The following is a 15,396-nucleotide window of genomic DNA, read 5'->3' on the forward strand; positions in this document are numbered from 1 at the left end:
ACCAGCATGAGAGCAACCATTAGCAGGTTGGCGTTGCTGATGGAAATAAAGTGTGGTAAAGAAGTTCATATGAATGTGTGAGAATTCTAGGACCACATAGGATGTGTGAGCCCAGCTGCCCTTGAGGCCAAGAACTCCAGGACCCACTAATAACAATGCAAACTTGTGTGCGTTTACACCGAAGTAAGTCCCGCTATGTTCAAATGGAGCTTCCTCAAGGTAACCACATATTTTTATTGTTTATTATTATTAGTTGCATTTGTAGCCCACCTTTCTCTCCAAAGAGCTCAACATAGCAAACACACACATATTTCTCCCTCTCCTCATTTAATCCTTACAACAACCCCATGAAGTAAGTTGGGCTAAGAGGCAGTGACTGGCCAAATATCACCCACTGAGCTTCCTAGCCAAGTTCAGATTTGAACCCTGGTCTTCCAGGTCCTAGTCCACCACTCTAACCACTACACCACACTGCCTCTCATAGGATTGCAGCCTTTAAGAGCTTTTGTCTGACACCCCAATCTACACCAGAGGCTGGCACCCAAGATTAAAAATAAATAAATAAAGGACTTCCTAGCGTCATTTCTCAGATCAGTACCTTGTCTAACCCATTCCTTATCATGGAGTTTGTGCCTTAACACATAGCAACATTTGTGATACCCAGAGACCAGCTCCTGCCAAGTGACAGTCATTGTCACATTTTCATCTTCAGTGGAATTTGAAGGTCGTTCAAACAATGAGATCAGAGCTGTGTTGAAGACAATTGCTTGGACCTGTGAAGGATAGAGTTAAATTTTTTTTATTAAAAAAAATCTTCTACCACTCTCAGCATTTCAAAGCAACCCATTACTGATGGCAATAACCTGAATATCACACAAAGCCCCTCCTTTGTTATAAATTCATAACTTGCATGCGTTTGAATTTCACGGCCACGGCTAAGGCTATTTTTTTGCTAATGAGGCTGCCGGGATTTGCTTAGGAGAGGACAACGGAAAGAACTTAAATATGTATAGGTAGCCAACATGTATAGTTGGGCAAGATATGACAAAAGGGGGAGGGTAAACCAATCTAAAAGCAAATGAAGGGAACAAAGCCTTGGGCAGCTAAATGTACTTTCAAGAGAGTGAATATGAGTAATGAGAAGCAATTGGGATGAATTGACTTTTGACTTAACATAAGAAGAAAAGCTAAATCTCCCTGGAGTTGGAAGTTCTGAAGCATCGTCTCCACCATTGAACATATGAAGGTGGACTGGACTGACTCAGTATATAACTTAAACTTCGTAAAAAGCAAGAGGAATGCAGAAGGAGGAGTCACCATCCAGTTCCCATCATGTCCCCTTGCTCTCCTCAACTGCGGCTACAGGGACACCTGAAAGCCCGTCTTACCCTGAGGGGAGGGGAGAAGCAGCAGTAATTGATTTTTCTTTTTTAAAAAAACAAGCTGTTTCCCCCCCACCCCCAATTCTATTGCAACTTTAAAGGGGGGGGAACTCACCATGCTTATTGTTGTAATAATCTTATGTAAACTGCTTTGTGAGGTCTACCTGAACAGTGATACTGTGAACAAGTACTGTCACTAAATAAATAACAAGTGCTCGATCTGTGTGGATCGAGCACTGTGTGGATCAAGCACTTACATACTTTACTCACTAGATGTTTTGTTGGGTAGAGCCAGGCGTTCCCTATTTCTGTTCTTCTCTAAGAAATATTGCTAAGCTCTTCTCTAGTTACTTGACAGATGTGTCCACTAAGCCTTCTGACAGGGGTGGGTACCAGGAGCAGGTCAGAAATAACTCACATGACTTCAGTGAACTCTTTATTCAAAGAAGAAAGACAGTCTAGGAGGCCGTGCCAGGTGAGCACAGCAACTCTTCCCCGTAGAACTTGCCCCTGTGAGGTAGTTGAGCTTTCCTAAAGCTCCCTAAGATTCCTCCTTCCCCAAGCAATTTGAGACCCTGTCATCTTGCCTGTCTTTGCTTTGCCCTCTGCATACCTCTTCAGGTTCTGGGAGATCAGGGGGGAAGGGAGCTGGTCACAGCAGGAGGGGGAGACACCATGGCTTCTTCACCAGCCTGACTCATCTCTGCCTCTTGGCGTTCCGCCCCCTCCAACCTCTGCCTCTGCCTCTGATTCTAGACTGCTCTCTGCCACAGCCTCTTCCTGCTCACTCAACCCTGTTACCTCTTCAGCTTCTGACTCCTCTTCCTCCCAGTCTGCTCCTTCTTCTCCCTCTAACCACTCATCACTGTCCCACGACCACTTCCCTGGCTCTGAGCCTTCTTCCCTTGGGGTTTCCCCAGCTGTTGTCTCCCACCATTCCTCTGCATCCAGCCAGGCCAGGACACCTTCCATGACACTAACTGCCCAGCACTCTTCAAGAGGCAGCTGGTGTCCCAGTACAACAGGGATGAGGAACTTGTGGCCACCCAGATGTTCTCCTGACATTTTGTGCCATACTTGCCTGCCCACAGACATCTCCCATTGTCAGAATAGCATCGTTTCCATCATGAGGGTTGTACCAGTAGTCCATGCATATCACGGTTCCCCCAAAGCCTTGAAGTCTATACTGACATGAGAACCCTTGTTTGGAATTCAGCTCAGCAAAATAGATCTCTTTGCTTGTAAATGAGACAGCTACCTATATGGGGTGGGAGAGAAACAAAGTTAGTGGTGGGGAGAGAGAATATTCCTCCAGGTTTACCACACAGGAGCCATCCAAAAGTGCCTTCATTTCTTAAAAGACTTACCCATTAGCCCCTGTTGCCCTTTATGTCTCCAATCTAATGCAAAGAACTCCTCTGTGGCATGTGAGCATTCTCACTTTCTTCTTCAAACCCCTGCTCAAAATCTACCTCAAGCCTTTGTCTTAATCCAGGAATAAGGAATTTGTAGCCCTCCAGAGATTGGTTGACCCTAACCTCCATCAGCTCCAGCCATCATAGCCTATGGTCAGGGAAAATGGGAGCTGTAGCTCATCAACATCTGGAAGCCCACAAAGGTCCCCACTCCTGCCACCACACCTCATTCTCTTACCTTTCTGAAACAAAGCCTCCCTCTCATTCACCTCTTGATATCTTTATCTTTGTATCCTCTTTCTGCCTGTACATATGACATAATGTGGATTTTAAAGTGCTGTGTTTAATTTTATTTCTGAGATAGATTTTACGTTTTCATTGATGTTATGACCTGTCGCCGCCTACAGAGAGAGGTTTTTACAGAAAGGCAGGCAAGAAATATTGGGTGCCTACAGTGCAAAAAGAAAGAAAACACAAACCTCAATGGCCTAAGAAGATAGATAAGGAGGTAATTGTTGAGGCTGGAGTCAAAAGCTCAGCATAGCAAAGTTGCTTGGTCCTTTGATCCACTAATTGAGGAGCTGTGTGTACACACACACACACACACACACACACACACACACAAAGGCACAGACATTCAATCAGCTGCCATCCCAGCACTATAGGCAGGCATCATCCTTGCTAAGACCAACTTCAGCACCTAGAACCATTGGACAGCTCCCTAAAGGCACACTGCCTCTTAGGTTTTACTCTGGTCCAAGATTCCAAGCAGTGCTATGCAGCTGCCTTAAGTCACTGTTTGAAGTTCCCACAATGCCCCAACCTAAGCTAACTCTTTGTGGGAACTTTAAATGCTGAGTAAACCCAGCCGTCTAGCACAATACTGAGAGCTATCGCAACAGCTACATAAGCTCACCAAGTCAAAGGGGAGCCCACCAAGTGAAACTTTGCCCAGCATCCTCTTAAACTCAGTCCTGTTCTTTGCAACTTTTGGATAGCCCAGTTAGAATCATTTCCCACCATTCAGTCAGGGTTTAGGTGAATAGGAGGGCTCTGCTTTCTGGGCTAGGGTGTTACCCATCAGCTGTAGCAGGAGTTGTATCAGAAAACAGACCATCCTTTCCTTGGGGCTGGGCTATTGCCCACATGTTGGAAGGGAAAATTAATGTTCTGAAGGGCAATAAGTGATTGATACATCCAACTGGGAGGCGATTCCCAACGTGGATGGGATTTGTGAGAAGCTGTGAAAAATTGTCAGCACTAACATGGTTTCAGAAGTACTGTTACACTTCCATGAGCACAGCTACGTACCTTGTTAACATTTGGCAGTGCAACCAGAGAGGTCACCCAGAGGTCTTTAGGCTTGACAGCTTCTGTGGTGATCTGAAGAGTCCTCTGTAACTTCAGACTCTCTCCCCAGCAACCGAGCAAACCGCTCCTGCTCACAGTCAGGTAGCTGATAGGGCTTTTCAATAACGTTACGTTCTGAACAGCATCTTTGTGGATGAGAGGGAGAAACCGGAGGTCCTTCCAGTGAGGGATGACCAATCGCCTGGCGCGTTCATCTCTCTCATACAGCTCAAGCAGCACAAAGGAGGTCAATTTGTCCCAGTCAATAAGGCCATCTCGGATCAAATCTATCTTGTCAAACAGCTCGCCGTACTCTTCCTTGGTGCCTTGCCGAACTGCTGTGGACATTTTGTCTACAAACTCTTCTCTCGTCATTGTGCCGGTGCTCTCATTCGATTCTGGGAGCTTGAAAGAACAGCAAAGAGAGGAGGAGGAGTTTGCCAAGGTGCTAAGGATCGACTCTCATGGAATTCATTCAGTGACCCACTTCTCAATGGCACCCAGAAGAACTGTCTTAATGAGGGAAAGTGCCATGTTTGGTGGTGACAAGGTGCTTTGAAAGCTCCGTCAGTGACATTTTCTACAGGGGACTCAGTCGGTAGAGCATGAGACTCTTAATTTCAGGGTTGTGGGTTTGAGCCCCACGTTGGGCAAAAAGAATCCTGAATTGCAGGGGGTTGGACTAGGTGAACCTTGGGATCCCTTCCAACTCTACAGTTCTATGATTCACCATTTCAGGGCTGGTATCTTCCATAGTGATGCCTTCCATGAGGCATTACAGAACATAAGAAGAGCCTGACGGCTAGACTCAGGTGCAGGACCCATATATTCAAGCATCCTCTTCTCACAGTGGCCAACCAGATGGAAACCAGATGCCCATGGGAAGCCTACAAGGTTGTATGTACCTGATGTTAGCCTTTACTCAGAGTGGTCTCATTGAAAATAATGGATATGGCTAAGGGCTGTATCCAATGCTAGTCATATTTTGAGTAGACCTAGTGAAATTAATGACTGCAACTAACTTAAATTCTTAAATTTCAGTGGATTCATTGGATACAACCCACAAAGTCCCTGGGCAGTGTGTAAAATTGACCCTTGGTGATTGCTTGTCATTATTGTTGTTGTTGTTGTTGTTGTTGTTGTTATTGTTATTTATACTCCGCCCATCTGACTGGGCCGCCCCAGCCACTCTGAGCAGCTCCCAACAGAATATTAGAAACATGATAAACCATCAAACATTAAAAACTTCCCAATACAGGGTTGCCTTCAGATGTCTTCTAAAAGTCAGATAGTTGTTTATTTCCTTGACATCTGATGGGAGGGCATTCCACAGGGTGGGTGCCACTACTGAGAAGGCTCTCTGCCTGGTTCCCTATAACCTCACTTCTCACAGGGAGGGAACTGCGGAAGGCCCTCGGAGCTGGAGCTCAGTGTCTGGGCAGAACGATGGGGGGTGGAGATGCTCCTTCAGGTATACTGGGCCAAAGCCATTTAGGGCTTTAAAGTTTTTAAAACATTTTTAAAAATATTTAAAATCAACAATAAACTAAAACTAGATTAAAAAGACATTTTTTACATGCCTAAACAAAAGTGGTTTTTTATCATGTACCAAAAAGAGTGAAGGCATCTGTCCGATGTCAATAGGCAGGGAGTTCCCAAGTTGTGAGTGCAGCTTCACTAAAACATAAAAGTCTTACAACTGCAGAACAAGTATTATGTGGCACCTCTAACAGTGCTGGTTCTGCAATTTAAAGAGAGGGCAATTCGATATATGGGGCAAAGCAACCACACAAGTAAATTTAGTACAGTGGTACCTCGGGTTACATACACTTCAAGTTACATATTGTCAGGGCTGCCCTAGGTCCCAGCTCACAAAGGACCAACGCTGCTTCGTTGTTAAGTGTAAAAGTCTTTATTGAAGTTCAGTTTCACTTCCAGAGCCGCAGCGCGCAGCCCCACGTCAAAAGTGTCAGACCACTGATGCTCCGTCTGAGTCTCCTCCCCCCTGACACCAATTTAAGATCCTAGCCTTGCTCCACCTTCTCCGCTGCTCCTTCCTCCTCTGGGTCCCCCTGCCCGCCGGGGTTCCGCCCTTTCTAGCCTCTTCTCCCGCTGATTCCCCTGAGCCTTCTCCCTCCCTCCGGCGGGCTTTAGGAGCTGGTTCCCCATCCGGGTCTCCTGCTGTTCCGCGCGCCTGCACATTTGAACTTGGCGCGCGCGCCCAGCCAGCAGCTTTCCTCCTGACCGTTTCACTGCTGCTGCCACTGCTTCCCCCTTCGGGGGGGCTAGCTGCAACTGACCTCCCTTCCGTTCCCCCACTCTCCGATGGAGGCGTGGTCAGCCCTGACTCCCTCTCTGGAGGAGACGCTGGCCCTGACACATGTGACTCCTCCCCCCCACTATGCTCTGGTGGGGAAACTGGTCCCGATCCTCCACTGCTGCTTTGGGGTTCCCCTCTGGCTCCTTGTTTCTGGTGCGTCCCCCCTGGGACCCCCCTTGCCCTGACCATCGGCGCCCCCTTCTGGGAATCTTCTGATTCGCTGGAGAAGCTCATGGAATCTCTCGGGCCACTGTCATACTCCCCTACGCTGCCCTCAGATTCTTCCCCTTCGCTCTCCCAATCCTCTCTCCCCAGTGCTCCTGCTCCTGATTCCCTGACACATATGCTTCAGGTTACAGACTCCGCTAACCCAGAAATAGTACCTGGGGTTAAGAACTTTGCTTCAGGATGAGAACAGAAATTGTGCTCCGGCGGCGCGGTGGCAGCAGGAGGCCCCATTAGCTAAAGTGGTGCTTCAGGTTAAGAACAGTTTCAGGTTAAGAACGGACCTCTGGAATGAATTAAGTACTTAACCTGAGGTACCACTGTACTTGTATGGTGGGCCAAGATTTATTTTCATTTTTTATCTCACTCTGGAGTCCCCTTTGCAATGAAGCATGGGTAAGGAATGTCTTAAATAAAACTAAATAAAATCCTATGCATGCACACTTACTTGTGAGTAAGCCGTACTGAACTCACAAGGACCTAATCCAACTAAATACAAACCTCCTCTAAAATTATGGGTTGGTGACAAGCCAATTCTCAACTTTGTATCCCCCATAAATAACTGCCGATTTCCTTCTGTAAAATATGCTTGGAAAATTGGCTTCCTCTGCTTTGGTAACAGATTGCAATGGACATTTTCGTCATATAGATACCTGGGGCCAGGTATGCTTCCATATGCTCCGATGAAAAGCTGTCAGAATAATGATTTTGGATCATTCTGCTAAAAGCCTCTTTATCCTATTTAATAACCATCCAATCCACTCTTCCCTGGGGGATTTCTTCATTTCTTACAGAGGCTTCCTTGAATTTTCTCATATCCACAAATGAAAACATTGTGGCAAGGGGATAAGAAATGTTGTTATGTTATAAAAGGCCTCTTCCTAATCCACTGTTGTAATTATTTAACTGAACAGCAGTAAAAAAAAAAATTAAATGACACTTCGGTTTTAACATTTCATACACAGAGGGGGAGGGTGGCATCTAAAGTATAACACCATGATAACTTTGTGGGAAATCGAGTTTAATTAATTTTCACGTTTTTTAAAGGGGGGGGAAATCCCATTAGTATTTCAACACTATCTATCTCCGTGTTCCACATAGAATGTTAATGAAACAATATTTCAAAATGGAAATTACACTCCATTGCCCCTTCAATATTATTTCGCTTTTATATATAGATATATATATAGACAGCAAACAGGAATCTGAAATGAATCAGGGCACTGGGTGTGTGTGTTGTTTTAAGAGTTAAGTTTACAGCCTTGTTTTTGAAAACGCTGCACAGCCAGAACCTCTAGACTCAATACACTTCTTGTTATCCGTGAAACATCAGCGGTATCATGACTGATTGACAGCTACAGGCTTGAGCCCATCTGGAGAGCAAGCATCAAAGGCACTAACTCGTTGAGTGAAATCTTATTTCAAAACAGTCTATGCAGCAACTCCCTATAAGTGTGCCGTCACCAAATGGACAGCAGGAACGAGGGTCTGTAGAAGAGGGTGACTATTAGGAAGGTAAAGGACACGGGTGGCGCTGTGGTCTAAACCACTGAGCCTCTTGGGCTTGCTGATCAGAAGGTTAGTGGTTCAAATCCCCATGACGGAGTGAGCTCCCGTTGCTCTGTCCCAGCTCCTGCCAACCTAGCAGTTTGAAAGCACGCCAGTGCAAGTAGATAAATAGGTACCACTCTGACGGGAAGGTAAACAGCATTTCCATGCGCTCTGGTTTCCGTCACGGTGTTCCATTGCACCAGAAGCAGTTTAATCATGCTGGCCACATGACCCGGAAAGCTGTCTGTGGACAAACGCCGGCTCCCTCAGCCTGAAAGCAAGATGAGCGCTGCACCCACTTGTCAACTTTGACTGGACTTAACTATCCAGGGGTCCTTGTTTACACCTATTAGGATCATGGAAAGCTGCTTCATGCTGATTGAGGCCATTGAGTACATCTTGCTCAGCAATGGCCACACTTCCTGGCATTGGCTGCCCTGGATTTCAGGCAGGAAGCATTCCCAGCTCTTCCTGGATATGCTTTTCCTAGAAATGGACCTTCTGCCTGCCAAGCACATGCTCTACCACTGAGCTGTGTATGGCATTTCCTCCACTGACAGATACCAGTGTCCCTGCACCTGTTCACTGGGCCTTCTGCAGCGAAATATGACAGACAGGGCAGCTGGAAAACACCAGATGTTTAATTTTTTAGTTTTTTATTTGTTTCCGGCCTTTCACCCTACCATCCAAAGGCAGGTTCCAACACTGAAACACAATACAGTGGTACCTCGGGTTACAGACGCTTCAGGTTACTGACGCTTCAGGTTACAGACTCCGCTAACACAGAAATAGTACCTCAGGTTAAGAACTTTGCTTCAGAATGAGAACAGAAATCACGCCGCGGTAGCAGCGGGAGGCCCCATTAGCTAAAGTGGTACCTCAGGTTAAGAACAGTTTCAGGTTAAGAACGGACCTCCAGAACGAATTAAGTTCTTAACCCGAGGTAAAGGTAAAGGGACCCCTGACCATTAGGTCCAGTTGTGGACGACTCTGGAGTTGCGGTGCTCATCTCGCTTTATTGGCCGAGGGAGCCGGCATACAGCTTCTGGGTCATGTGGCCAGCATGACTAAGCCGCTTCTGGCGAACCAGAGCAGCGCACGGAAACACTGTTTACCTTCCCACTGGAGTGGTACCTATTGATCTACTTGCACTTTGCGCTTTTGAACGGCTAGGTTGGCAGGAGCTGGGACTGAACAACAGGAGCTCACCCTGTCACAGGGATTCGAACCGCCAGCCTTCTGATAGGCAAGCCCTAGGCTCTGTGGTTTAACCCACAGCGCCACCTGCATCCCTGAGGTACCACTGTAACCCGAGGTACCACTGTATTAAAAACAGTTTTAAACCAGTTACCATCATAAAAATAAACTGGGTGCTAAGAATATGCACCACAGGTGTCAGAAGCAGTCAAAAAGCCCCCTTCTGGTCTGCATTGATCATGGAGAGGAGGGGGGCACACTCACTGGACCTGCTATCATCTTTAACATGATCACACTGTCATTGGTCTGTGTCCAAATCACACAGGTGGGCACCATTGTGGGGTGGCCCTCGCCCGACCCATTTCTTGCCTTTTCTAAGAAGCCCAAAACAAACATTTCAAGTCAAAACAGAAGCTAGCCAGCGTGTGTGAGTCTACACTTTTTTTAAAAAAGATCTATGACTCCATCTAGTTTCTAGCTGCTCCTTGCCATGATTGGTCAAATGATGGGGAGGGGCCAATTCATATTTCCTTTTCTTCAATCTGTCTCCCATGTAGTAGCAGTGGGCTTTAAGCTTTCCTTCCAGGCCTCTACCGTTGCACACACACGTTTTCATGAGGGCCCCTCCGAGCTGCCCTAGTCATGTGCCTGAATCTTAAGAGATCGCGGGAGGCAGAGGCACAAACAGAATTGACACATCCCAGTGGATCTAGGGATGGAGCAATCGGTCTACTTCTGGCCCCTATCAACTTTCCACGCATCTGTTCATAAGTCCATTCTGTCCTGTTTTCAATCTGTGACTCCTCCTTTTAACCATCACATTCAAATGCATATCTTATTCAGTGGCGTAGTGTGGGGGGTGCAGGGGGGGCCGGCCGCACCGGGCGCAACATCCGGGGGGGCGCGCTCGCACTCGCAGCTCTCTGCCCCTACCTGGCTCCACGGGTTAGGGGGCGCAAATTACTTGCCTTGCCCCGGGTGCTGACAACCCACGCTACGCCACTGATCTTATTACAAATTTTATCACATGATGTATAACTAAACACAGCGTGTGCATTTGTAAATGCATTGCATCCCCCTTAAACACTTCTTTTAAAAAAAGCAGAGAACCGTATCACACATTTTGGAGAAATTCAAAACCAAATACATTTCGCTGTGCATGATGAGTCCTGCAGGAGATATGGATCAGGCTGATTTTACATTGCAGTTCAGTGAAATTGAATTCCTCAGGGATCCGTATGTGGTCCTATCTTATGAAGGAGGTGGAAACTAAAGAGCCTGTTTGTAACAGATACTCAGGCACTTGGCAAAGAGAAACCCCTTTATTTAACAATAAAGTAAAGGCAGAAAATACTTTGTCTCCCTTGGGTCATTCCGTCTGCTGAATTACACATTTCCATACAAATGTAATGCTAATCTCAGTGATAACATAGAATAGCTTCTCCCACACACACACACACACACACACATATATATAGGTATTAACAATACATGTAAATGAGACAGCTCTCTCCTGGGAAAGCGCTTCATATTTAAAACCGCTTCACTGGGGTACTAAGAAGGATACCTGCAAAACATATTATCTGAAAGCAAGGGACAGCAGGCTACTCTTGAGACAACCAAAATACTGAAGTATGTATCAGTGTGGCAGAGAGTGAAATTGTGACCACATCTATTGCTACAAACCACATGCAGACTCCAATCGAGATACAGTATTGTGCAAAAATGCACAAGTAGCCCAGTGGAGTGGTGGGAGATGTACACAGTGGGGTCGTGGCAAATTTCCAAGCACAGGAGCTTTGCCTCCATAGACACATACCCAGTGAGAGTCCAAAACTGCAAATAGTTGTGCTGACTCATCGCAGAGAGAGAAGCAGTACACAGTGCAATACCTCTCTGTGCAAATATGTCACTGGAAAACTTGAAAGCCTTGTTACTGCCTCCTTTGCTTGCAAGAGGGAGGAGGGTCCAGTCTGTGAATTACACTAGAAACGCCGGCAGAAACTACCACCTGTAACGTTAACATATGAGAGTGCTGGAGGTGAAATAGTTAAACAGGTTACCCTATCAGAACCCAGGGGGTGGAGTCAGAGGGACTATAAAACCAGCTCTGGGAGGGGCAGAAGGGGGAGTTCATTGGGAGTTGGGTGGTCGGTTGGAGTGGGAGTGAATTGGGGTAGAGTCTGTGGGTAGGTTGAGTTACTGCAGCGAAATAAGCTGAGTCAGGAACAGTTAGGAACTAGGAAGACAAGTAAATATCTGAGAGGTGGTTTAGTGAGTGAGAGCAGGTAGCGGAAGTTATAGGTCTGGATAGGCAACCCATGATTGTAATGGACCGATACCCTTTATGAAACCACACGCTTGTTAAACTGCAATAAATAAACAGAAGTTTATGTTCCAATTAAACCCTGACTGGACTCAGTAATGTACCAGGTAGGGCCTGGGTGGTGGCAGCGAGAAATAAAGTGGTGGCACAGGGATCAATAGACGGTGAAACGTCCGGGGGCCCTGTGTGATCGCCACACCACCATTCCTGCTTTGAAAAATGTCCTGGAGCCGCACTTCCTAGTATTACAGCTGCAGTACACTGCTGCCATGGACCCACAATTCCTGCCAGTCCAGGGAATCTGCACACAAATGCTGCTCCTTCGGCTGGGTTGGGACAATCACCGTGGAATCACCTTGAGGAGCCAGCAGGGGGAGTCTGTACCAGAGAGCAGTCCAGACTCGGAGGCAGAAGCTGAAGCAAGATTAGGGAGGCCAAGAGGCAGAGATGAGTCAGGCTGGGGAAGAGGCACAGGTGTCTCTTCCCACCACTGCTGTGATGAGCTCCGCTCTCCACTGGTCTCCAAGAACTAAGAGAGGCTAGAAGAGGGCAGAGGAGAAGTTAGTATCATCCCAGTGCAAATTTTTGGGACTCTTAATCTCATGCTTCTGGGTTCGAGCCCCACGATGGGCAAAAGATTCCTGAATTGCAGGGGGTTGATCTAGATGACTTTCATGGTCCCTTCCAAGCCTACAATTCTAGGATTGTACGCAGGAATTCTCCTCTTGTACCTAATTTTTCCTTGCCAATGAACAATTTCTAGGCCCCTCCGCCACCTTGCAAAACTTGTTAAAGACTAAAGAGCTCATCAAACAGGGAAAAACAGGTGGCAACAGTAGTCAGGCTAAATACATTTCACTGTCTTGAGTGATTTTGAGGGACAGGAGGAGGTCTAACTCCATGCACAAAGAAGAGCTGTAGTTTTTCAAAAGCAGTAAAGAATAAAATATAAAAACGGGGATTGTTTGAACACAACAGTAAATCAGAGCTTTTGAGAGACCATTCTGCTCTCTGTCCTCCCTTCTGCCCTTGCCGGCAGCTGCTGTCACCAAGAAAGGGAACGACTTTTGCATCCACCCACGTCTGAACAGTGGGGGATTTTGATTCTGCCAATGAAACTGTCTATCACACTCAGGAGTCGTAGAATTTGTCTGCCTGAGAGTGATCATTCTCAAGATGTTTGCATGCTGGGACTTCACAGTTGTCCAGATAAAGCAATTGATGGAATAAGCAAACCGCAGACACGCTAACGCAGAGCAGGCAGGAAGGAGATCCCAAGCAGCTTTCTCCATACAGGCAGCAACCTTAAATTAACACATTCTGTGTAAAAATCTGTTCTCCAATTTCTCAAAAGTTTTCTTCTCCTGCAAAAGAGGCATTTATTTTCACCTGTTTGCACTGCGCTGACCTCAAAGCTGCCTATCCCTTCTTCCCCCCAGTATGCCAAAGCACTTTACCTGCTATCTCACCTGGTAAGCCATTTCCAGACCCTCCAAGTGTCCCTATTTTCCAGGGACTGTCCCGCATTTACAGAAGCCACCCTGGTTTCTGATTTGATCCCAGAATGTCCCACATTTTTTTGGACGTCCCTATTTTAACTGGAGAAATATTGGACGGTATGGAGTTATGCAACCCTCGAGCCAAGGAGATAAGTAACTATACAACCTTTAGAAAACATCTGAAGGCAGCCCAGTATAGGGTAGTGTTTTTAAAAAAATGTTTAATGTTTTATTATGCTTTTATATATGCTGGATGCCACCCAGAGTGGCTGGAGCAATAATAAAATGATGATGATGATGATGATGATGATGATGATGATGATGATGGAATAGGACGTCCCTATTTTCATCAGAGACATAGGAGCCAACTCCTAGGGCCCAAGAGGTCTTTGCCCCACCAATAAAATATTTGAGGGGGCCAGCCCCCCAAAATAACTGATGGGCATTGCCATTCAAATGAATAGTGTGCACAGCATCATGTGATTGATTTTGGGAGATGGGCCTTAGTGTCCCCCCATTTTTAAAATTTCAAGTTGACACCCCTGATCACAGAAATGTTGGAAGGTATGTAATTTTCTTCTCTTTCTTTATGTTTCCACCACCCCTTTTTTTTATTCAATGCATCCCAACTGCACCTGAGGCTACTACCGACGCTGACGCTGCCCCAGGATCATTCCAGCGCCCCCCAGGGGAAGTTATGTTGGATATTCTCTCTGTGTGCGAGAGAATCATTTGTTCCAGAAACAGAGAGGAACAGAGAAGTTTCAAGAAGCAGCAGAAGGCTGAGATTGTTTTGTCTATGCAAGGACGTTTTCTTTGGGAACTGTTCTTTAGACATGTTGTATTGTCCCATCTACTCGGCCTTCAGGGATGCGATGTTACAAACTATTCCCAAATCAATAGCCAACTCTGAGGACCAAGTAAAGTTTTTACTGGTGGACGCTGATCCACGGATTTCTCACGTGGTAGCGGTCTTTGTGGTGAAGGCTATGAAAACTAGGGTATGGTTCCTGGAGGAAATGGTGAGGTCCCTCCCATTGCTCTCCTAACCTGTTGCTGTATCTTCTTTCCTGAATGGCGAGGTTTTTTGGGTAGTTTCCTTGCTGGGACAGCATGGCATGAATTTTAGCTTATTTTTATAATTTTATTGTTTATCTTTTAATAATGTTTTATGGTATTTTGTGTAAAGGCATGGACCTCACAAATCTAATAATAAACTTTGAGGAGTTGCCTTTGAGACATGCGCAGTGAGACAGGAAGTACTGATAACAACGGTTCTGTGTAACTTGTTGCAACTTGTTGTGAGTCTCTTGCTTGTGTCTTGCGGTGAGAGAAGCAGAGAGAGCGCCTTGGGATCTTGTTGTGGATTCTAAACATGCCTTGACCACAGCATTGGTGAATGTCTGTATATATTTGCTACCAATATGCTTTTATATGCCTGTCAAGTAAACCTCTACACTTGGCTAAATCCTTATGGCGTCCATGAGTGCTTATTGCCAACTGTGTGTACCTTCAACCCCAAAGACGCTTCCAAGGAAGGAGCTGCGTTGAGATGTAACTCTGCTGTGTATGGATACTGGCACAGACGCACAGTCAAAGTGATGCCAGACCCTATCCTTCTAAATCATGGGTAGGCAAACTAAGGCTCGGTGGCCGGATCTGGCCCAATCACCTTCTTAATCTGGCCCGTGGACGGTCTGGGAATCAGCGTGTTTTTACATGAGTAGAATGTGCCCTTTTATTTAAAATGCATCTCTGGGTTATTTGTGGGGCATAGGAATTCGTTCATTGTTTTTTTCCCCAAGATATAGTCTGGCCCCCCACAAAGTCTGAGGGACAGGGGACTGGCCCCCTGCTGAAAAAGTTTGCTGACCCCTGTTCTAAATCATTCATCAGAGGTTGATGGATTGATCCAACACATTATTGCCCACTTTGGGAAACACTGCACCAAGGGTTGCTAACATTTTTCTCTGCTGATACAGTGGTACCTCGGGTTAAGAACTTAATTCGTTCTGGAGGTCCGTTCTTAACCTGAAACTGTTCTTAACCTGAGGTACCACTTTAGCTAATGGGGTCTCCTGCTGCTGCCGCGCTGTCGGAGCACGATTTCTGTTCTCATCCTGAAGCATAT

The 15,396-nt window shown here is 46.2% G+C and overlaps 1 protein-coding gene across 2 annotated transcripts in view; it reads right to left on the bottom strand.

Annotated features, from left to right (window-relative positions):
- The window catches only part of WDR49 (WD repeat domain 49), a 95,513-nt gene that overhangs the window by 73,795 nt on the left and 6,322 nt on the right, over nt 1-15,396 (bottom strand). For both annotated transcript variants that reach the window (XM_053390449.1, XM_053390450.1), the window contains exons 2-4: nt 4,109-4,552; nt 2,464-2,640; nt 599-773 (exon numbers count right to left, since the gene is read on the bottom strand). In XM_053390449.1, the coding sequence (XP_053246424.1) occupies nt 599-773; nt 2,464-2,640; nt 4,109-4,552 (796 nt within the window). The remainder of the gene's footprint in view (nt 1-598; nt 774-2,463; nt 2,641-4,108; nt 4,553-15,396) is intronic.

This window comes from Podarcis raffonei, chromosome 5 (genome assembly GCF_027172205.1).
Source record: "Podarcis raffonei isolate rPodRaf1 chromosome 5, rPodRaf1.pri, whole genome shotgun sequence".
NCBI classification, from domain to species: domain Eukaryota; kingdom Metazoa; phylum Chordata; class Lepidosauria; order Squamata; family Lacertidae; genus Podarcis; species Podarcis raffonei.